The sequence below is a fragment of the Microcebus murinus genome, chromosome 3 (assembly GCF_040939455.1).
Source record: "Microcebus murinus isolate Inina chromosome 3, M.murinus_Inina_mat1.0, whole genome shotgun sequence".
NCBI lineage: Eukaryota > Metazoa > Chordata > Mammalia > Primates > Cheirogaleidae > Microcebus > Microcebus murinus.
Genome location: NC_134106.1, coordinates 35,730,347 through 35,754,569, shown reverse-complemented (window position 1 = coordinate 35,754,569; position 24,223 = coordinate 35,730,347). Strand labels below are relative to the sequence as shown.

Here is a 24,223-nt window from a genome sequence, read left to right as displayed (position 1 = left end):
TCAAAAAAAAAAAAAAAACAAAGTAAAAGAAATAGGATAAAAAATATCAGAGTACTTCATTTAGTAAAGATGTTATTTTGTGAAACATTGATTTCAGTTATGTGTGCATGGGTTACACACATAACTTTGCACTGGGTTGTATCGTGAAAACATCATTTCTTACTATAGTTTTATTGTGGATCTTGATCTAACAAGGTTGAAAGCTGCTGATCTAGAGGATAGTTATAAGCATGGCCCTTCTATTTCCCCTCATGTTCACAACCTGTAAAATGTAGGTTTCTCTTCCCTGCCTCTCTAGATCTTCATGAAGCCTTCCAGAGGTATAACTGACATATAAAAAGATGGCTGGGCGTCGTGCCTCACGCCTGTAATCCTAGCACTCTGGGAGGTGAAGGCTGGAGGATTGCTTAAGCTCAGGAGTTTCAGACCAGCCTGAGCAAGATAAAAATCCCATCTCTACTAAAAATAGAAAAATTAGCCAGGTGTCGTGGCATGCACCTGTAGTCCCAGCTACCCAGGAGGCTGAGGCAGAAGGATGGCTCGAGCCCAGAAGTGAGCTATGCACTCTAGCTCAGGTAACAGTGAGATATTTAATACATATATCTCAGTGAGTTTGGGGAATAAGTATACACCCATGGAACCATCACCACCATCAAGGCCATAAACATAACCATCATCCCCCACTCTCTATGTATCATCATTATAATTTGGGCGGTTTTGTGTGTGTAAGAACACTTAAAATCTGCCCTCTTAGCAATTTTAAGTATACAATTCTGTATTGTTAGCTTTAGGTACTGTGTTGTATAGAGCTCCAGAACTCGTGTAACTGAAACTTTGTGCACTTTAACCATTTCTCCTCCTGACAACCACCATTCTCCCCACTCTGAGTTTGGCTGTTCAGATTCCACATATAAGTAAGACTTTCTGTACTTCTGAGGACACTTTTATTTGTTTTCCCTGTGTAGTAGCTATGTGGGCCCAAGAGAATCCTAGATCCAAAGCCTTAAGTCAGTCTGGCCATTGGATATATGTCTTTTCCATTGAACCAGTAAAATGTTATATCTAACTATGTAGAATTGTTTCTTGGGTTCAATCTATGTTGAGAACTTTTGAAAATAACCCTGGACTGGAAATTGAGGAGAAGTTTGAATTAAGAATGTTACTTGAGTTATGTCAAGAGGTATTCTCTGAATTCATTTCCTAGTTTATTGCCAACACTAGACTACATCATCTGTTTCCCCTTTAGCTCTATATCAGTGGTCAGAGTGAAAAAGAAGTGTTGGTTTTTTTCATAGACAACTTTTATTATAATATAGTGGCTGAATGAGCCGCTGTCTCAAGTGGCAGTAGCTCCTAGTACCGTTCTGGCAGTCTTACTCGCGATCCATAAACAGCAACCTGTTGTTACAATTACCCTTATAATGTCACTTGTTCAACATAATGAGCCATAGTTTTCCTAAACTAAAAAATGGCATTTTTGTTTTTATTGTACTTTTGCTATCATTTAATGTGTTATGGATACACTTGATCTCTGAGATTTCTTTAATTTTATGAATGAGATCGTTTAAACTTCCCAACAAGTCCTTAAACCTCAAAAGGAACAGTAACAGTTGCCTTTTAAAAATTTTCAAGAAACTTTCTTTCATTTTTAGTTTCTTCATGTTTCAAAACAATTTTCCTATAATGAATTCTTTCAAGGAAACAAAACTGCCTATTTAAAGAGCAGTAAGAAGTGTAAATTGTTGAAGGAGATGTCCCTGGGTCAGATTGGCCGAGACCCAAAGTCAGCAGAATGGGAGCACATTACATGTTCCCACAATTAGCAGGACGTGACTTGTTGACTAGCAGAGAGAACTGTTCCTCCGGGTAAATGGCCAAGGACCTGTGGTTTCGCATGCGAGCCAAGGTTTTCTATTATCCGCACGAGGGACCAGACATTGCAGACGGCCAAGGACCTGTGGTTTCACACGTGAGCCAAGTTAGTCTGTTATCTGCATGTGGTACCAGACAGTAGAAGAGAGAATGTAAACATCTTCTCTTGTGCTATGCAACCAAGCCAGGCGTTTTGTTATCCGCAAACAGTATCAAGTGTTGAAGGGCATCTCTTGTGCTATGTCTGGAGGAACAGGTTCTGTTGGCCCATGGGAAGTCACGTACCAAAAAGTAGCTGGGAAAATAGCTGCAGGATGCTTGCCCAATTTTTAAACAGTATAAAAATAAAATGACTGGTGCTTTAAGCACTGCAATCTTGAACCGTCTTTGTGTCTGTGTGCTTTTTTTTCTGAGACTGCAGCCAATTCTCTTGTGTCCTCGTTTTATGTCTATGTCTTTATGTGTGTCATCCCCCCGTCCTGCAAGCAGGCCACTACAAATTGTTATTTTAATCTCTGATAACACTAAACTGTATTCTTTGGGAATTTGGGAATCATGTAACAACAGCCCTGCTTTATCTTCTTACTTGTCCCTACTAGCTTTCTATTTCATTCTGTCTAGAAATAATGCTAAATCTGTCACTGAATTGGCCAGTTTTTGTTATCCAAAATAATATAATTTATAATCACAAACTAATGTCCTGTGTGCATGTCATGTACGCATAATCCATAGACTATGCATTGCTCTGAAATGTCTCATGTAGAACTTTTGCTGTAATACAGTCTTCTTTGGTTGAGATAGTTTAATTTTTGCACTTGATCATAAGTTCAAAGATTGATATTCTTTTTCCCTGTAATTTTTTTCCTTTATTTTGGCAATTGGGCAAATAAAAAGAAAATGTCTAGAATTCTTCTCTGTCCAGTTCAGTAGCCACTAACCATATGTTTAAATTAGTTACAATTAAATATAATTAAGATTTCTGTTCCCTCATCAGAGTAGCTATGTGGCTAGCGACTAGCCCTGTTAGACAGCACAGATAAAGAATATTCCCATCGTCACAGGGTGTTTGATTTGACAGCTCTGTACTAGATTTTCTCCCAAAAGGAAAGATCAAAATTAGTAGGAGTCAAAAATAAATTTATTTTATTGTACTGTATCAGTGATTCCAATGCAAAGGTCTCTATCAGTAACTTTTGTAATTTTTCTCCTGTTGTCAGTTTGGAATATATTTTGGTTGTGATTTGTCAGTTTCTACGTCTATGATGGTATATCATTATATAACAGACCTGGGAGTTTTTTCTTCCTGGTTTTTATCTCCATTTTCATTTTCTTAATGAATAGGCAGCTTCCTGAGATAGGAAAAGATTATTGAAAGATAATGTTAATGTGTTTTGAGGTTTTCAAAAGGTTTATAGTTCACAACTTGTTGTCAGTTAAAAGAGTAGTTTTGTTCCCTTGTGCGTTTAGTTGATTTTAGGTGATATTTTTAAGTAAGTATGGTATAATACATGAATAATATTGGCATGAGAAGCGAGCTTTTAATAGTGTCTAATTTTTATTTAATCATGCTAAAGATTGAGAAAGTAAATCCTTTATTTCATGCGATTTATAGTCTCTTGCATCAGTTGTTGACTTAAGAGCTTTGACAGATGGGACAAAAGGAAAAAAGTCAAACTGAGCAATGGGTGCTTTGGTGGGATTAAGAGGATTGGTCGGGGGAATAAGAAAATCCTGTGTCCAGAGACTGTAGGGGTGAATCTTAGAGGCTGAAAGTGACTGAGTGGATGGGCATTTCATGGTGTCGCTGGAGGATTTTCTTGGGATTGATGAGAATAATTTAGCAGTGACCCTGCTTTCGTTGCAATCTGCTCAGTTTACGTGTACATGTTGGCAGGCCATGAGATTGTTGGCAGCAGAGTCATCCCTGAGCTCAATAAGGCAAATGGCAGCAATTCCTTTTGCTCTTTTTGACCTGTTTAGATTTCCCAGTAGCTGAGATGAACCCTGGGGGCATTAAGGATGCTGAAATTTCATCACAAGAGATATACAAACAGTGTAGCACACAAAAATCATCCCCAGTGAGGTTTGGGGTTTTTTTTGTCTGGTTTTTCGTTTAGTTTTACTTTTTAAAATCCTGTGGGTTTTAGTAATAAGTAAAGCGATTTTTTGTTCTTGAGTTTTAAAAAGTTGGGGGTTTTGTTTCAAATTTAAGGCAGGGACAAGATTTTCGTATGAAATTTTTAATTTTAAAGTAACAGCAGTTTTAGTTCTTCAGTACATTCAGCTTTAAAAACTGTATGTATCTAGATGACAGAAATTTGAAAATTAATCAACCAAATGATATGGTGTTAGTAATATGCTTTAGTTTATATTTAAAATATACAGTGCTGAAAATAAATGTTCATTTTTGTTGCTGGAAGAATAGTTTTACATTTTATAATTATGGTGAATGTAAAAAAAAGAGGAAAAAGTATCCAGCTTAGGATACAGCAGAACAATGCAGGGCATGCAGTTATTTTAGTCATCTAATATGTCAGCATTCAAGAATCTGAACCGATTGTTTAAAAAAAATCTTGTACTTTGTTTCTTTTGTTGCTCATTTCCAACTTTGTCATCTGTCAGAATGCAAAAAAAAATTATCCTTCTATAACCATTGACAGGATAACACAAAAGCTGTCTCCAGGTCGATATTTTGCAGCAATATTTTTAACATACGAACAGTAGTTTTTATAATTTCACCTTGGTGCTCAACCATTTATTATCGTATCAGAAGCATGTCAGTAATTCCTTTCTAAATGTCTGCTTCTTTTAGCGCTGAGACCCACATCAAGGGCTTCACACTGAACGATGCTGCCAACAGCCTCCTCATCATAACGCAAGTTAGGCGGGATTATTTGAAAGGTATGTCACAATGCTTGACCTTTACGTCACATTAATGCCTCTGCAGATTTTTCTTGTAACGCCCTTCGAATACTTGGATAAAGGAGTCCATTTAGCAAATTACCTGCTTATCAAGAGCCTTTTGTGGTAGCTGAGAGACGTAAATTACTGTACATGCATTTATAATACAGCTTGAATATGAATGTACTTGTCATTTGACCACTTAGTCCAGTTTCCATTCCATTTAACACAAGATGGGTTTTCTTAAGATGAATCACAGCTCTTCAGACATGCAAAATTTGTGTTCCAGAACGAGAGAAAGTACAGGCTTTCAAGTGCGTTAAAATTCACAGCACAAGTCATTTTGCTTTGGAAATTAACATACTTTAGAGCATCTGAAACAATTCCCAGCAGTTGTTTCTTGCATATTGTGTTGGTTGTGTGTGAGATAGCAAATGAGTTAAATTGAGTGTTAAATGTGTGGGATTGTGCACCAAATGATTATAATATTGATTTTTAAAACTTAATCTAATACTTTTTTAATAGTTCATAATACCAACAGCAGTAAGATATGATGTTTGTTTGAAGTTTAGAATTTTAATATTAATGTTAAAAGGATAACACCAGAACGATGTGGAGATGACTTTGGGGGAGGATTGGGACGAGGGCTGTTGGTTTGTTAGAGGCTATTTATGGGTTTGCAGTGGGATGGATTTGGATCTGGAGGTCTTATGAATGAGCTCCCAAGGGGGAAATGACGAATCTTTTAAATTTTGGTAAGTAGCTTTTGATGTTAAGTTTTACATTTGAGTTTCAGTCAATACAGTAACGCTGCAATTTTGCCAGTAGGACAAAACCCACTTACATCTTTAAGCAAGGTTGATAAAGCTCTCTTAACTGTTAAATATGTTACCTTGTTCCTTCCTCGATCTATAATAATGGTGTTATTCCTCACTTGGATGTGTATAAAATAAATTCACATCCCTGAGAGGAGGCTGCTGTCTAATTGTGCAGCTTCAGTATTGCCTGTAATATCTAAACGCGGTGATCTTTAGCGGTCTTCCTAGTTGATTGGAACTGAATATGTAAGTGGGGACTTCTCCCTTGGCAAAATTTCCACCTCGGCATTCCACCAGCAGGGCCCACCCATCTAGACAGTTGTTTTGGACAGCCTTTAGTCAAAATTGAGTTGTGTAGGGCTTGTTATTAAAACTTTAAAAGGTTTCATTTTATTTCCAATAGAAGAGACTTGTTGTCAAGCTCATATTTTATACAATAAAGTGATTAATTTTAAAACAATGAAGAATTAAACTTGCTCCCCATATAAATAAGCTCATTGTCATAAATAGCTTATGTTTCTGTAGACATGGACAAAAGAACAAAACACTTTTTACATTATAGGGCATTTGTTTTTGAGCTGAATCTGTCTTGAATTTTAACTTTACTGCTACCTAAATGTTAGGCGCCCCATGAAAAAACAACAAGAAAGTAAGTGATATAATTTTTTGTCTAGTCTTGAACTATTCAGCTGAACTGCAGGTTGTCTGAGTACAGGAGCCACGAGCCCACTATTCCCCACTAGCTCCTCTGCCTCCAGCCCCCCACCCCCAGCATCGCCGTGGACAAACGTATTGTTGGAGTACAGCCGTCCTCAGCGAGGGTGGGAATGGTGTTAGTTCTGTTCCCCTCTCCTTATTTTGCTCCGTGGCTGGCGAGAGCTCCTGATTTTTAAAATCCCCTTCTGTTCTTCTGCACTTCTCTCTTTCAGGTTTCTCTTTCTTGGCCTCATCTAAAGCAGGAAGAAAAAGCCAATTAAATCTTAATGCAATTTTATAAACTAATACTGTTATAGAATGTTAATAGCTGATACACTGCACCTGTGCAATATAATCAGTATCATTAGTGAGTAATTGAGTAAATGTTGGAATTGAGCGACAGTGGGAAAGGACTTGTGGGGAACGGACGTGGATGAGTAACATTTCTGGTGTCCTTTAAGTCATTACTGTACAGAAGGTGGCTTAAGCCCTATGTGGGAATGTGATTTAGGCCACAAGGTCTCATGCTACCTTTGGAAAGACTTTAAATGATCTGTTCCCCTCAGTCCTCTACTCTCACATGCACGCATGCACCCGTGGACAAAAGCTCTGGGATGGTTAGACTCGGGTTTTTGTCTAACAATGTCACCTTGACCTTGGACAAATTATTTAAACTCTGTGCCTAAGTGTCTCATCTGTATAATTGGAACGTACCCCAGAAGAGTAGTTGTGAGTGTAGTTGCTTAGTACTGTGCCTGGTATGTAGTAAATGCTCAGCAAATGCAATAAACACTCAGTAAGCATGAGTTACCATTGTCACCATCATTAATCTTATTTTTGTTATTATTTTGATCCACTTGTGGGAAGATCCTTCCTGGCTGATATATTCTTGGTTAGTAAGAATATTCCAAAGCTAATTATCTGCTTATGACCACCAGTTAACAAGATGTTATCAAGCTTATTTTCTGTAGATTATATTTTTTAAATAGTATACAAACATTTTTATTTCCTATATGTGCATGTATATTTATAAAATTTTATTGATTCAGCTTTTTAAACTACCTATTTTTCCTTTTCCCTGTTTGAGAATCACTGGCTTTACATTATTTGTAAATTTGGAGTAATTATAAATTATTTATTCAGTAATGAACAGTAAATTCATCATGTCTCTTACTGTATGGTTTTTAGTAGACTGTTTAATTATTACCCTTTTCCCATTCTTCTGTGAAAGATAGGCTGTTCTTACTTGGAAGGTTGTTTTGAGAGTCTTAGTTTTGTCTCGGTTACATTGCAATGATTGCTACAAAGCCATGAAGTTATCTTTAGTAATGGTAGTAGTAGTGATTGTTAAATGCTGAGTATTACATTTCCCCCCAATCTACCCCTTTATTTAATATAATGATTTTGCTACAGTTGCACATCAGTAAATTGGAAGGATATTCCATAGTTATTCATAATCAAGTACTTGTAAGTATGATACTTTAAAAACATAAACAAAACTCCATTGGTTATATAGATGCTCCTCCACTTAGATGGGCTGCATCCCAGTAAACTCCTTGTAAATTGAAAAGTGTATTTACAGCCCCTTTTAACCCGTTGTAGAGTTGAAAAATCATCAAGTTGGGGGCCACCTGTGTTCATTGTAATTAATGGGCATGGTGGTTCACGCCTGTAATCCTAGCACTCTGAGAGGCCAAGGCCGGCTGATTGTTTGAGTTCAGGAGTTCGAGACCAGCCTGAGCAAGAGCAAGACCCCGCCTCTACTAAAAATAGAAAGAAATTAATTGACCAACTAAAATTATATAGAAAAAATTAGCCGGGCATGGTGGCGCATGCCTGTAGACCCAGCTATTCAGGAGGCTGAGGCAGAAGGATTGCTTGAGCTCAGGAATTTGAGGTTGCTGTGAACGAGGCTGACGCCATGTCACTCTAGCCCAGGCAACAGAGTGAGACTCTGTCTCAAAAAAAAAAAAAAAAAAAAAAGAGTGTAAGAAAATAGCTACAGGGTATCTAATCATGTAAAATTAATTTGTTAGTGTGAAAGTTGAATCTTTTAGTGTAGCTGTTCCTGTGTGGTTGATCCTCTTTGGATTAGAAAGGGAGTTTGTGTTTGAGGAAGAATCACTGGTATATTAAAAGTTTTTGATCATTGTGTAATCTTTGACTTAATAAAATCCAGGAAAGTATGATTGTGGGTAGAAGTTACATATTTTTGGAAACTCTTTAATTTTAAAAAATCTTCCTTATATGTTTTTCTCTGAACTTGTTAAGTTTCTGAAATTAAGCAGTAAATGTTATCTCTGTATGGAACTCATTTTGTCAGTAACATTTGTATTTTCTTCATGACTTAGGAATTTTCTCTGGTCTCTAATATCTTTAGATAGTCAAATAAATCATGTTTTTAGGTTTCTCATAAAGTATTAATATTTTCTATAATCTAGAATTAATTATTCATAGCATTTTGTGTATAGCCATTTGGTGCTCATATTTAAAAGCTGGTATTCAGAATCCATTAAAGTCAACACAGGTCATATAAGAAAAACCCTGTCTTCTCTATTTTAGAGGCTCTAACAACGCTAAAAACAGCCTTGGATCTGAAGCAGATTCCTTCTAGGGTAGCCGTGACTCGCCTCATCCAGGCCTTTGCCTTGAAGGGTGCTACAGAAGGCATAGAAGAAATTCAGAAGATGGTAAATGGACTTGAAGACTCAATTGGACTTTCAAATATGGTTTTCATCAATAACATTGCTTTGGCACAAATAAAGAAGTGAGTATATTTTTGAGCTTTCTTTTCCTCTATTGGCCACTGGAGCAAGCATTACCTCAAATACCACCTTTTAAAAACTTTCAGGCATTTGGAAACCATGTCATCTGCAGAGGAAATTTTAATACTATAGTTGCTGAAAGTTATGTATTGGGGAAGAGTTATACATTGGAAATCGTGTTTTATCTTTAAATTAAATCTCAAACAACACTTATCAAATTCATAAATGTTGCTCCACAGTTGCCAGCTTTTCTTATTCATACATATATATGCCAGGCCTCTTGCCAAAACACATTGTTACAGAAATGAAAAATGATCTCGTTTGTTTGTCAGCAATATTTGAGAATAGCACTCTACTAGAATATTGTGAAACAGAGGGCCCTGAAAGTGTGTTAATGATACACATTTCCATACTGCCTACCCTTCTTCCCATACACCCCGTCAATACACACACTCAGCATAAGGGTAGGCATTTAGAGTTGATTTTCTTTCCACCATGTCTAGATTGCTTATGAGAATCACCACCGGAGAAGTAAATCAGGATTTGATTTTCCCTAACCTCACTAGGAAAGTACTTTGCTCAAGTTAAAGATTCATGGGGATAATTATGGAATTTGACTCTCTTAATGCCTTTAGGAAAAACACCCTTTAGTAGTATTTGTGGGACATAATATTAAAATACACTATTTTTGCAGGGGTTTTTTTTTGTTGTTTCTATTTGAGAAACAGTTTATTTTGTTGTTGTTGTTTTGACCTTTTAAAACTGTTTCCCCAAATACAACTTCCCTTTAATAAGAAAATGTGATTGTTTTAAATTAGAAGATCAAGGAAATTATTAAGGTAAGAGCTGGATGAATTTTTAAATGTTACCATATAGACAGTTTTATATGATGTAGAGAACACATTCGCTGTGAAATAAGTCTCTAAAACTCGTAAAAATTTACAATTTTTAAATTTACAAGAAAATTTTATTGTAACAGAGGGTATTCATTTTTAGTTAGAAAAGTTTTATGTTTAATGTAATAATTTCAACATAATATTGATTAATTGGATTTAGTATGCCATATCATAACTCTAAAGTATCAATTATGGATTGCTTTAACCAAAAAGATAGTCGTAAATATCATATTTATAACAACTTGTTAAATAAAGCCATATGATTGATTTTTTTCAACGTAAAGTATGAAGATACTTTTTCTGAGAATTTTAGTATAAATGGAGTATTTTCGAAATGTATAATAATTGACAAGAAGAAATTGATGTGTGGGTTAGAGACATGCAAATAAACCTTTAAGAATCTTGAGATGTTATATATTACTTTTATGCAGTAGTTACTAGTGGATTATAAAGCCACAATTATAGCATTTAACAAGTTTCATTTTACATCTAAAGAGCTACAAAACTAAATAAAATATTAAAGATTTTTTTGGTATTGTCGTTAATTCTATACAGTTGTTTGATCATGTCTGTACAGCAGTGTTTAAACTACTGTGGAATAAAATAAGCAACCACTGTAGCATGAACCACCCAGTGATTGCTTTTACTTACCTAAATGTCATTGATTTAAGTTACATAGTGTTTTTTATCTGGTTAATTGTAAATGTATTTCTTTTTTTCCCTAGAGTATTTGCATGGGTGGATCTTTCATAAGCTCTCATGCTGAAACTGCCTATAATATTAATATAAAAGCCACTATTTCTTTATAATTTATTTTGCTCTATTTTACAGCAATAATATAGATGTTGCGATAGAAAACATTGAAAATATGCTTACTTCAGAGAATCAAACTGTGGACCCCCACTACTTTGGCTTGGCCTACTTATTCAGAAAAGTGATAGAGGAACAGTTGGAACCAGCAGTTGAAAAGAGTAAGTCGATGTTTATGCTAAAGAACACAGAAGCACATTTTCTCTCTAGTGAGACCAGCCACATTTCTTGGGTGGGTGAGTTATACTATACACTGTTTTCATAAAGATTTTTCTTACCTGTCATTTTTCCAGTAAGCATCATGGCAGAGAGACTGGCCAATCAGTTTGCAGTTTACAAACCTGTCACCGACCTTTTCCTTCAGTACGTGGAAGCGGGAAAGGTGGACGATGCCAGAGCTCTCCTACAGGTAATGGCCTACTCATGGAGCAGTGGGGCTGTGAGAAGTCGATTGAGAAATTACTAGACATGGATGTGGAATACCGGAAATTAAGTGTGGTACCGCTAGTGCATTGAAATTCAATGTGAATCAAGATTGTATGACAAGGACTGTATTGTAGGTTGTAGGTCACTAGTTTTACTGATGGCAGACTGGATGAGCAGTGTCTTTAGCATTGGAGCTGAGCATTGACGGATTTTGCTGAAATGATTTAAAGACAAATGTTTCCTTGCAGATAGGTAACACAAAACAATTCCTTTGATTTCCCACTTTAATTTCTCAAATGCTGTAAATGCCGTGTATCGCCATGGCAACACAGTTTGCAAACAAAAAGTAGGAAATATTTGCTTTTCAAGTACAGCTTCTCACTTGAATACTCAAACATTCTCAGTGCCTTATTCAAGGCTTATTAAGAAAAAAGAGTTGAATTTGCTTTCTATTCACTTGTGTGTCACAGACACATTAAATGACAAATGCAGGTCTCTGTGGCCCACAGTCTCAGTTAAATTAGCAATCTTCAGGGAAGGAGACAACTGCATTCATGCCATTTTAACAGCACTAAATATAAAGCTACGCCAAGTGCCGACAGAACGGTGGGTGATCGGAGCTGCCACTGGCAATGTACACAAACAGGCACCGCTGGGGAGCCCCATCCCAGCAGGTGGCAGTCAAACAGTCACCGTGATCCCGCCAAGGGCTGTGTTTGTGTAGACTCCCTGTGTCAAATTGAGGCCTGGGACCAATTTCTGATAGTAAATAGTATTATATTCAGTTACATTTTTACCAGCTGTGAAATACCTTAAGTAGTAGAGAGGGAAGGTACAACTGAACCCATTTGCTTGAGCTCCAGTTTTGATCCTGAGAGTTAATCTAATTTGAAAGTAGAATCCAAGCCATATTTAAAAGGAATCCCTAGAAATTTTTCTCTGTGTTAATAGTTTTATAAAATTATAAATTGGCACTGCTTCTATAGCTTTTTACTTTTGTTCTTGGATAGAGAGAAATTCCAATTAATTGGGAATTTTCTTGTTTGGTTTGTTTTGTTTACTTTTTTTTAAGGAAAAGGCATGTATGATAGGGATTTCAGAAATCTTTTCATTGTTCATTTTGCTGCCTTTAGTATTCAAAGTTCTATCTTGAATATACTCTTAATGCTTTATCTTCCTGTATACCTACTAGGGGTATGAGCATATAAATAACTAATTATACAATACATGAGATGGTATTAGTTCCATTTTAACACTTCCTTTTGATAGTTCTTTAGAAAGTGGCACTAGATACTTTGTCTGCCAGCTTGTTCTGAGCTGTAATCATCAAGGCTTTTCTTAGAGCTCACAACTGACAGCATCCTGGGCGGGGAGACAGCAGGAACAGTGCCTGCTGCCCTGAGAGCTGCATTTACCCACAGTGGCCTCACCAAGGGGCTCTTGACAGCAGCTGAGTGTTGATGCAACTGCAGCAATCTTTTCATTTCCCATCCCTTCAACAGACTGGGGTTTCAGATGTTAAACCCTTCACCCATCCTTTACCTGCTTGTCAAACAGTAAAAGTAATTCTTGCTGTAGTGAAGAGTACTTTATTCACAGGTGTTGAAAACATCAGTTTATAATGTAAATGTTCTGTGTGTCCCCAAAAGTTCTTTTTATACTATTCGTTTTAGAATTGACAGTGTTTTAAGCTTTGAAAGAGCAATGTGCTTTTAGAGACTTAAGAGAATGACATCTATGATGAGTGTAAACTAAAATATTGTCTTGCCATATTTGATTTTACTATAGCATCTAAGATTGGATAGACACTTGATTTATCTGGTCTGTCATATAAACTTTTTTTTTGAGTTTAACTTTTGTCTCTTTCTCAAGCACTGGCTGTCTGTTGCAATGAAAGCCTTTTATAAAATAGAGAGATTGAAATCAGTCCTTTTGTATGCATAAGTGTAGGTAATTATACTTTAAAGAGAACTTGCTTTGTACATTTTAATTTTTATAAAGAAACGAGCAGTTATCTCCCTGACACCTTATTAAATGTATAATTAACCTTATGATCCCTAGCTCACTTGTGAATGCTTGGCAGTATAATTGGAGAGGAATAGTGTTTCTTTTTTTCCTCTTTCTTTGCAGTCCTAAACCTTATTCTGTGGTTGTTGAAGCATTAGTTTAATTTTTCCCTTTTCTTTTTAAACAAACTTTATACCTGTAATGCCAAGGACAGCATTCACTGGAGCTTGGCATAGCTTGTACTTGTTTTCTTTTTTCTTGCCTTGAAAAATAATGGTCAACTATTAGGCTTTCCAATTGGTAATAATACACTACTGTATTATTGTGGACTTTCTTAATTGGAAATATTCACCTTGAACTGCTTGTTTATGAAAAACCTTCACTTACTGAATAATGTTTTAATTTTTAGAGATGTGGTGCAATTGCTGAACAAATCCCAATTTTCATGGTGTTCTTTGTTAGGAATTCTCGGAAACCAGGAAAGGTACTGTGCTTTACTTGCTAACACATCAATGATGATGTAAATGTGTTGCTCAAAGGTTTTGAGTTTAACATAAGAGCTTGTTGGTTCAGAACCTTATCTGAAAACGCTATAGATATTAAAGACTTTGCTTGTCTATACTTGTTTACTTTTTCATGATGTTAATACAAAGTAAGTTTGGGCTCCTTAATTGTACTAGAAATCCAAAACAAGTTTATGCAGTGAAGAGTTATGCATTGACAGCCCCAGGAAAAGGGCCATTGGAAATGGAGAATACAAATCATGTTGCTTAGGTCACCCTGGTGCATTTAGGGATGCAGAAATACTGCCCAGGGAGACATACACTGCAGAGTGGCTCTCATTGGGTGGCTACTTTTGACCATTTATCACGTATAAACCATCAGATCGATGAGCCACTTGGCTTTAAAATTAATGTTCTTATTTGTACAGTTATCTTTATTTATTATTCTCATTTATACTATAAAAGGGTGGATCATTTCTCAGCCTTTTGACCAAGATCAAGTGTGTAAAAGGGGTAGGTAGGTGGGTGTTTAATTGAACGTTTAACAAAAAGAATAAAAGCATATTTCAAAAAATTTTTTTTTAGATTTGATTTTACCTGTTGAGCACCAGAAACTGTATTCTTAGTTTATTTGGGTACTTTATGATGTTTCAAACCAAGTGCCAACTGTAAGGCTTGTTTGATTTGAAACATGTAAGTTGTTTCCAGTCTGGGAGATCTAGTTTTCCTTAATTTCCACACACTTACCTTACATATACATACTTTTTATTTTTATTTTTTAAGAAGCAGCATCTAGCTTTGTCACCCAGGCTGGAGCACAATGGCCCAATCATAGTGCACTATAACCTTGAACTCCTGGGCTCAAGTGATTCTCCTGCCTTAGTCTCCCAGAGCGTTGGGCTTACAGGCGTCAATACTCACTTTTAAAAAATGTATCAAATTATACTTTTTATCTCTGACTCAGCATTTATTTACTACAAACAATGTTTAGAAAGTATTTAGTTGCCATTTTTCTTTCAGCGAGGATGTTTTTTTAAAAAAATTTATGATTAAAAAGTATAAGAAATCTAAAAAGCACTTGTCAGTCACATGTGGGACTGTGCCAAGTTCCTACTGTCTTGCTCAGGAGATGGGACGGGAAATGTGTGATAACATATCTGCTTGGAACATTCCTCACAGGAGACTTTAAAATGTAAGAAGTTCTAGAAGAATGTAGGTATAGGTGTAGATTGACTGAATAAACTTGCTCAAAAGGGAGTTAGGATTTTAAAAATGCCAGTTAACAGTGTTCTGTTGTTTGACAGTAGAATAGTTGTGTCAGATTTAGTTTGTCTGAGTGAACTGGCAAGAGGGCATGAATGTATATAAATGCATCATTGACTTATCCAGCAATACAGGAGTGGATCTGGAAGTATTCAGTGGATATGCATTAGGGTATAGCAGTTTTGTATTCACTATAGGAAATAAAACCATAGCTGTATTCATATATCCCTGGTAGCAATTGAGTAAAAAATTCCATTGAGCTCCTGGAAATGCTTTATTTATATATAAAGTGGGGGAAACTTGAGAATGTTTCACCGAATTCTTCACATTTCATCAGTATGTTTTGGCACCTAAAGGTGTTTGTTATCTTGTCTGCCATTGGGATCTCATAACTTCTTGGCATGGTTACCCATTGACAAAAGAGGCAATCTTTATCATGTACTAGAAAAATATTCATAGAAATGTAAAGGAATTGCATTAACTTGTGAAAATGCTGGTTTGTTTTGGCTGTAAATTACTAAATCAACTGAAGGGAAAATAGTCCATTAAATTGAACAAGCAGTTCTGTTGTAATTATTTTCAGGATTTTTCTATATAATGTCATATATCAGTGTTCTGTTTCACTGTTGTTTTGAGTTTTTGGTAATGTGACCTCTATTTCATTTCCTAGGCATCAACTCTGCAATCTTTGTTAGGATTGATTCCTGAATTGGTTGAAAAGGAAGAAGCATATACCTCCCTCATGAAAAGCTATGGTATGACTGTATTATTCAAGTGATTTAAATATTTATAGTCAACTAAGTCTTAGTCTGTAGCTCAAAGGCAACAATCCTAAATATCAGACAGATAATTACTTATGATATAAATAATTCACTTAGTTCCAGAATATATTTTAAAACTTTATATAAGAAAAATATGGGCCAGGCACTGTGGCAAGTGGCCAGGCATGGTGGCACTGCCTGAGCAATCCCAGCTGCCGAGGAGGCTGAGGTGGAAGGATTGCTCAGGCCCAGGAGTTTGAGGCAGCAATGGGCTATGAGCACACCACCACCACTGCACTCTAGCCTAGGTGACAGAGCAAGGCCCTGTCTCTTAAAAAAAAGAAAATATATGAAAGGATTTATATAATTTTAACATTAAAAAGTATCACTGAGTATCTTCAGAGCAAGCCAAGTATACTGTGTATGATCTTAGGCTCCTGGAAAGACCAGGAAATTCTCATATAGTACTTACTAGAAACCAGTTCGGTCTCCCCAAGGGCCTGCCGCCTGAAATGTGGCATGAAATAAGCTTATATTTGATACTGTCACTTGACTCACCTTCTTGCTCTTTCAGTACCCTTTCCACCTACTCCTTTGAAATGATAGACCCCTTGATTAGAAAGTAACCCAAAGTTTTACCTTAAGTCCCAGTTGGAATTCTAGTCTTTTAACCAGTTTGTTCTCTGATCATCAATCATATATGAGAGGAAGTCAGTCTAAAGTGTCCTCAGTAATCAAGATAAATGTTAGCATTTCTAAGTCATGATCATCTATCCACCTACCGCCTACTGATTGCTTACTGCAGAAATGGGGTAAATAAGGAATTGCTTCACTGATTTTATTTTTGGCAGGACAACAGACTCAGGAATATCAGAATTAGTAAGTTGGTTCTCTATTTTTCCACCCTTCTGAGGGGAACATGGTTGTATTTCACAATACAGCTATAATCACAGAACTTTTCATATTTCCAATAACTAAATATAGGCATACCTTAGAGGTTTTGCGTGTTTGAAATATAATGAGTAAAGTGAGTCACATGAATTTTTTTGGTTTTCAAGTACATGTGTAAGTTTGTTTATACTGTAGTCTATTAAGTGCGCAATAGCATTATATCTAAAAAATGTGCACACCTTAATTTAAAAATACTGCTTAAAAATGTCAACAATCATCTGAGCCTTCAGCAGGCCATAATCTTTTTGCTGGTAGAGGTTATTGCCTGGACGTTGATGGCTGCTGACTGATCAGGGTGGTTGCTAAAAGTTTAGGTGGTTATGGCAATTTCTTAAAATAAGACAACAATGAAATTTGCTATATCGATGAACTCTTCCTTTCATGAAAGATTTCTCTGTAGCATGCAGTGCTGTTTGACAGCATTTTACCCACAGTAGACATTCTTCAAAAATTGAACTCAATCCTCTCAAATCCTGCCACTGCTTTATCAACTAAGTTTATATAATATTCTAAATCCTTTGTTATCATCTGAATAATGTTCACAACATCCTCCCCAGGAGGACATTTCATCTCAAGAAACCACTTTCTTTGCTCATTCCATAAAAAGCAATTCCTCATCTGTTAAAGTTTTGTCATGAGACTGCAGCAACCCAGTCACATCTTCAAGCTCCACTTGTAATTCTAGTTCTCTTGCTATTTCCACCACTTCACCTCCTGTACTGAAGTCTTATACTCCTCTGACTCATCCATGAGGGTTAGAATCAATTTCCTCTGAATTGCTATTAGTGTTGACATTTTGACCTCTTCCCATGAATCACAGATATTCTTAAAGGAATCTAGAATGGTGAATCCTTTCCAGAAAGTTTTCAATTTACTGTGCCCAGATCCATCAGAGAAATCAGTATCTGTGGCATTGTTATTGGCCTTATGAAATGTATTTCTTTAATAATAAGGCTTGAAAGGCAGAATTACTCCTTGATCCATGGGCTGCAGAATAGATGTTATGTCAGCAGGCATGAAAACTACATTGATCTCCTTGTACATCTGCAGTAGAGCTCTTGGGTGACCAGGTGCATTGTCAGTGCAATAATATTTTGAAAGAATCCTTTTTCCTGAACAGTGGGTCCCAACAGTGGGCTTAAAATATTTAGTAAACAATGCTGTAAACAGATGTACTGTCATCTAGGCTTTGTTGTTCCATCTGTAGAGCATAGGCAGAGTAATTTGGCATAATTCCTAAGGGCCTTAGGATTTTCAGAATAGTAAATAAGCATTGGCTTCAATTTAAAGTCACCAGGTGCATTAGCCCCTAACAAGAGAGCCAGCCTGTCTTGGAATCTTTGAAGCCAGGCATTGACTTCTCTCTATGAAAATCCTAGATGGTATCTTCTTCTAATAGAAGACTGTTTCATCTACTTTGGAAATCTATTGTTTAGTGTAGCCACCTTCATCAGTGGTCTTAGCTAGATCTTATGGATAACTTGCTGCACCTCCTACATCAGCACTTGCTACTTCACCTGGCATTTTCATGTTATGGAGACAGCTTTTCTTAAACCTCATGAACCAACCCCTGCTAGCTTCAGACGACTTCTGCAGCTTCCTCACCTCTCTCAGCCTTCATAGAATTAAAGAGAGTTAGGGTCTTGCTCTGGATTAGGCTTAGGTGTAAGAGAATATTATGGCTGATTTAATCTTCTATCCAGACACTAAAACTTTCTCCATATCAGCAATAATGCTGTTTCGCTTTATTATTGTTTGTATGTTCACTGGAGTAGTACTTTTAATTTCCTTCAAGAACTTTTCCTCTGCATTCACAGCTTGGCTGACAGTTTGGCACAAGAGGCCTCACTCTTGGCCTGTCTCAGCTTTCAACATGCCTTCCTCACTGAGCATCATCATTTCTAACTTTTGATTTCAAGTGAGAGACTTGTGACTTCCATTCACTTGAACACTTAGAGGCCCTTGTGGGGTTTTAATTAGCCTAATTTCAATATTGTTGTCTCAAAGAATAGGGAGGCCCAAGGAGAGGAAGAGAGAACAGCCCATCAGTGGAGCAGTCAGAGCACACACATTTCTCAGCCACGTTTGCCATTTTGTATAGGCATGGTTCATTGTGCCCCAACAATGTCATTGGTAACATAAAAGACTACTGATCACAGATCACCGTAACAGATATAATAATGATGAAAAAGTTTGAAATATGGTAAGAATTACCAAAATGTGACACAGAGACACAAAGTGAGCCCATTGTTGGGAAAATGGCACCAATAGACTTGATCCACACGGGGTTGCCACAAACTTGTAATTTGTAAAAAACGTAGTATCTGTAAATACAATAAAGCTGAGGTGTTCCTCTCACATGAAATAGTGTCAAACGCATAAAACTATACGTGTTACTACTAAATTAGGTAATCCAACTTGGGGGAGGAGGGTGGGCAATCAGGAATTAAAGAAAGGCAAAGTGCTAGAGTTTTCTGAGCAGCTTCCTTAGAAGAAGGTAGAGCTGGGGCCCTTGACAGTCATAGGGAAAGGGGCCAGGCGCTTAGGTAGGGCAGCAAAGGATTTGCTCAGGAAGTGGACTTCACCCAAAGAGTGACGTGGAGTTCCAGCTCCACTAAATGCTGGTTTGTCATTCACCTTCCTTCCCTTTTGGAATAGCCTTTAATTGATCACTAAACATCTCAGGTCTGTCCTAGGTGTTCGCCATGCTGTTGCTGGAGTTGGGATTGGTTAACCAGTGTTGGTATAGGATAGCGATTTATTTGGTGCTTAGATGTTAACAATCTATTGCAAAATTTAAGAGTTGAATTACCAACAGTAATTGTTAGCAGAGCCCTTATAATTGCAGTAAATTTCTGCAAATCAGCTGCATGTGGAGAGCCAGCTAAACTTAGCTCCTGGGCTACTTCATTTGTTTAAGTAAAATATTAGTGTAACTTGTTAATCTCTCCTTATAGTTTTTTGGTTTTATTTTATTTTTTTTTCCTCTCCTTTTTTGAGACAGGGTCCCACTCTGTCACCTAGGCTAGAGTGCAGTAGGACAATCATAGCTTGCTGTGACCTTGAATTCCTGGGTTCAAGCAATCCTCCTACCTCAGCCTCCTGAGTAGCTGGGACTACAGGCACACACCACCACACCAGGCTAATTTTTAAATTTTTTTGTAGAGATGGGATCTTGCTATGGTGCCCAGGCTGGGCCTCAAGGGGTCCTCCTGCCTCAATCTCCTTACTGATTTTTTCTTTTTCCTTTTTTTTTTTTTTTGGTCATTATGGCTAACTATATTCTCCATATTTGCTTATTTTATAAGACAGTGTAATAAAGGTTTTTTGGTGTTGTTTAGCTGCTGATCTTGATGTTGATGTGGATTTCCACATGATTTACATGCTCCTCACACGACAGTCCCTAGGTTATTAGCTTGATTTCAGAGTGTGGTTTTAAGCAGAAGAGGATTGAGTGGTGTGTTGTATCATTTTATGATTGAGGGCTTTAGTTTGTGATCAGTTTATGATATGTCTTCAAAATAATGTAATAACCTAAGTGTATGGCATCATTGATACTATCTTAAAGGCCTTTCTTTACATATAGCCACATGTGTCATTTTCCTTCTCCTTCAAAGTGGATGAGGCTAAATGAGGCACTTTGAGCAGGGGCAGGAGAGTTTGTAGCTCTGGGCATAGCTTCTCACTGAAGGTGTTAAGGTATTCATTTGCCATGGGATAAAGGAATCCGGGAGTCCCTGAGTGGCTGAGTGTTTGGGGGAAAAGAGGAAGATAGTTCTCCTTATCTGTGATTAATACCTTTTTCTTCTTTAACTTTTTCAGCCTTGGACAAAGATGTCACATCTGCTAAAGCGCTATATGAACATTTGACTGAAAAGAACGTAAAATTGAATGATCTGTGTCTAAAGCGTTACGCACTTTTGCTCAAGAATGCTGGAGAGCCTGTCCCTTTCCCTGAGCCCCCTGTGAGTATTTCTTAATTAAGGGGAAAAATACCTCTACAGATTTACGTATGCTTCATAACAATGTTTTTTAAACAGTGTTTAAAAAAATAAGTCAGAGACTTAATTACATGAGGATTAGATCTCTGTGAAGATCCCCCAGGGAGGGCTGGAGGGGCTGAGCAGCCTTGGCTGTGGCTGTGGGAGAGCAGAGCTCTGGGGGCTGAAGTCTAAGATACAAAGTCTGTCTCAGATCGTCAGCTACAGGTATACGTTTATCAAATGTCCTTGGGGTAGTTCTCTCATCATTTCAACTTGAAACAGGCTTGTATTGCAGTAGCTGAGCATATTGTGTCACTGTTAATTACTTGTTCATTTTAAGTAAATTGTTTTTTATTTCTTCATGGAAGAAATTTTGTTTGCTTTAATACAAGAAATCACATATGCAAAGTTCCTTTTTACTTTGTCATTGAACTGAAAGTCACCGCACCATGTTTATTTGAAACGTCTCAACCTTCCATACCCAGGTGTAAATACACACATGCACATGCACACAGCAGAGGCTCCTGCTGCTAGCCTTAACTCTGAACCTGGGGCCACTGTACTTGTGATTTCATGAAACAAGAAGTGCTGAAGTTTGAAGGGTGGTGTCTGACATGGGCTCAACAGTCGTAGCTACCATTTTGTAGTCTTTTAGAATTTTTAAGTTTTGTACCATCACCTCTTGCTGATGACCTTATCTGTAACTTCCCTCCCTCTTTTTCTCCTTAACAGGAAACCTTTGAATTTTATGTAAAGCAGCTAAAAGAATCAAAGGAAAACTCTTTGTGAAATAAGTAGGCACTATTGTGTTTTGTGTGTATTTGCGATTCTTTGTCTATATGTTATTTTTAAATGTATTTGAAAGGAAAAATAAATAAATGAAAAATTCCTTTGTTTATGTATTTTTATTTGTTATATGTGTTCAACATCTTACTGACAATAACTGCATACAATTGGTTACCGGACTTTTTTTTTTTTTTTTTTGAGACAGAGTCTCACTTTGTTGCTCAGGCTAGAGTGAGTGCCGTGGTGTCAGCCTAGCTCACAGCAACCTCAAACTCCTGGGCTCAGTGATCCTTCTGCCTCAGCCTCCTGAGTAGTTGGGACTATAGGCATGTGCCACCATGCCTGGCTAATTTTTTCTATATATTTTTAGTTGGCCAATTAATTTCTTTCTATTTTAATAGAGACGGGGTCTCACTTGTTTTGCTCAGGCTGGTTTCGAACTCCTAACCTTGAGTGATCCTCCCACCTTGGCCTCCCAGAGTGCTAGGATTACAGGGTGAGCCACTGCACCTGGCCTGGTTTTTTTCTATGACATAAATCTGTAGCATTTTCTCTTCTTTTCTTCTTTTCTTTTCTTGAGAGGGGGTCTCGCTCTGTTGCCCAGGCTGGTCTTGAACTCTTGGCCTCAATCAATCCTCCCACTTCAGCCTCCCAGAGTGCTGGGATTATAGGCATGATCCACCGTGCCCAGCCTATAGCATTTTCTTTAATGCTTATGATGTATGAAGCTATAATTTTTCAGGGTTCCTCTCCCAGTTATTTCAGTTTCCCTGCTCTATTTCATTTATTATTTTCATTAAAATGTTATTCCTTTATTTAAGACTTGCTTGTTAGTATTTTTTTTTTTTTTTTTTTTTTTTTTTTTGAGACAGAGTCTCGCTTTGTTGCCCAGGCTAGAGTGAGTGCCGTGGCATCAGCCTAGCTCACAGCAACCTCAAACTCCTGGGCTCGAGTGATCCTTCTGCCTCAGCCTCCCGGGTAGCTGGGACTACAGGAATGCGCCACCATGCCCGGCTAATTTTTTTATATATATATCAGTTGGCCAATTAATTTCTTTCTATTTATAGTAGAGACGGGGTCTCGCTCTTGCTCAGGCTGGTTTTGAACTCCTGACCTTGAGCAATCCGCCCGCCTCGGCCTCCCAAGAGCTAGGATTACAGGCGTGAGCCACAGCGCCCGGCCTGCTTGTTAGTATTGATCTGAGAAATTTTGGAGCTAGATAAATGATGCTCAGTGAGCTTTCTAGTGCTTAATGTTCTATGATGTAACAATCCTTTACCTGTGTGAAGGCCTGCATAATTTTCTAATTTTGTAAAACGTTGGCACTAAGAGTCATCCAATCCAGTCATTGTTTTCCTGTAAGAAGCAGAGACCCAAAGAGACTGTGGCTTGCACTTGGTGCAAGTTTGCCGTTTGCCCGTGTCTGAAAGCTCCTCAGCGTGCTTCCCCTTTCCCTTCTGCCTTGCCTGTGTCGATGTGCCTCTGTTCATGACTTAGCAAGTAAGGGCATGCATTTCCTCTCAGTTTGGTTTCAGGGCTTTGTCAGCACAAGATATATCCCATACCAGGTTTGTTACTTCATACTCATATCCCCATAATATGTGATTTCATATATGAAAGGGTGAAATCATGAAAGGGTTTGCATTGAATTTTAGAAAAATAAAAGTTATCCCATATTGGCTCTCACACCTGTTAATATCTACATTATAAGTAGTAGCTTCAAAAAAATAAGATAGACAGTCAAGATAGTTTACCATTACTAAGGTGTTTTAAATATGGAATATTGACCTATATGAGGATGAGGTAATTGATTACCCAAAATGTTGAAAATGTTTTATTTGAGAATTATCTCCATTTGTGGGTATTCGTTGTCCATTTGAATTTGGTAACTGCCTAGTGTTCCGGTTTTAGTGCCAAGTTGGTTTCCACTTATTACCTGGAAGGGAGACCTTGCCTGGGGGCAGTAGGCAGCTGCTGGCCAGCTGGGCTATTCTCCTCCCGCATCCAGCGCCTGCCTGCAGGAGGCGCGAGAGGGAGGGTTGATGGAAGGAAACCAAGAAGGGAAAGCTGTCACGTGAGCCATGCTTTACTTTCACTCTGTTTTGTGGAGTTAGACTTCAGGAACAGGAGGTTCGGCCAGTGCTGCATCCCAGCCTATACGAGCTTTCTTTTGTGCCCTGCCCAGGTGCAGGACTTGTACATATTACAGTTTTGCTGTTGTCTGATTGGCCGGAAGCCTCGCCCTTGTGCACCTGTCTTTACTGGTTCCACTGAAGTGGGCCTTCCTTATTTTTTGCAGTCATGCTAACCACAAGTTAAGTGAGCTAAGTTTTATTGACATTGATTAAAATAAGTCTCTAAGGTGAGGCATAACCTTGGAACATAATCTGGACTTCATAGTCATCTTTGGGGAAACTGGAAGTCCAGTCTCATTTGCATGAAGTGACTCTGAGCAGGTCCTGCATATGGACTCATAAAATGTCAGTATGGTACAGAGGAAATAGCTTAAACACCCTCATTTAGCATTCTAAACAGCAGGCAGGGACCATTAAAATATGTATTAACAAAGGACTTTGGTCAAATATCTTTAGCATTGTATTCATTCCCCTTCCGAATGTAAATATTTAAAGTGTAATAATTGTATATTCTAGGTGAGCTTATGAACGCTTTCTAAATATTCAAGAGCTAAATAGAAATGTAGAGCAAATAAAATTATAGTAGCTCTCTGTAATACATTTAGACTCATAAGCAAGCAGCTAATTCTGAAAAGAAAACGTATCATTGT

General features: G+C 37.5%; 1 protein-coding gene across 1 annotated transcript in view; it reads left to right on the top strand.

Annotated features, from left to right (window-relative positions):
- Positions 1-21,541, top strand: part of LRPPRC (leucine rich pentatricopeptide repeat containing) — a 111,205-nt gene extending 89,664 nt beyond the window's left edge. Inside the window, exons 31-38 of the mRNA XM_012756383.2 lie at positions 4,685-4,773; positions 8,850-9,054; positions 10,780-10,919; positions 11,052-11,167; positions 13,601-13,675; positions 15,628-15,712; positions 20,492-20,634; positions 21,385-21,541. Of these exons, the coding sequence (XP_012611837.2) occupies positions 4,685-4,773; positions 8,850-9,054; positions 10,780-10,919; positions 11,052-11,167; positions 13,601-13,675; positions 15,628-15,712; positions 20,492-20,634; positions 21,385-21,441 (910 nt within the window). The 3' untranslated portion in view covers positions 21,442-21,541. The remainder of the gene's footprint in view (positions 1-4,684; positions 4,774-8,849; positions 9,055-10,779; positions 10,920-11,051; positions 11,168-13,600; positions 13,676-15,627; positions 15,713-20,491; positions 20,635-21,384) is intronic.
- Positions 21,542-24,223: the final 2,682 nt, after the last annotated feature.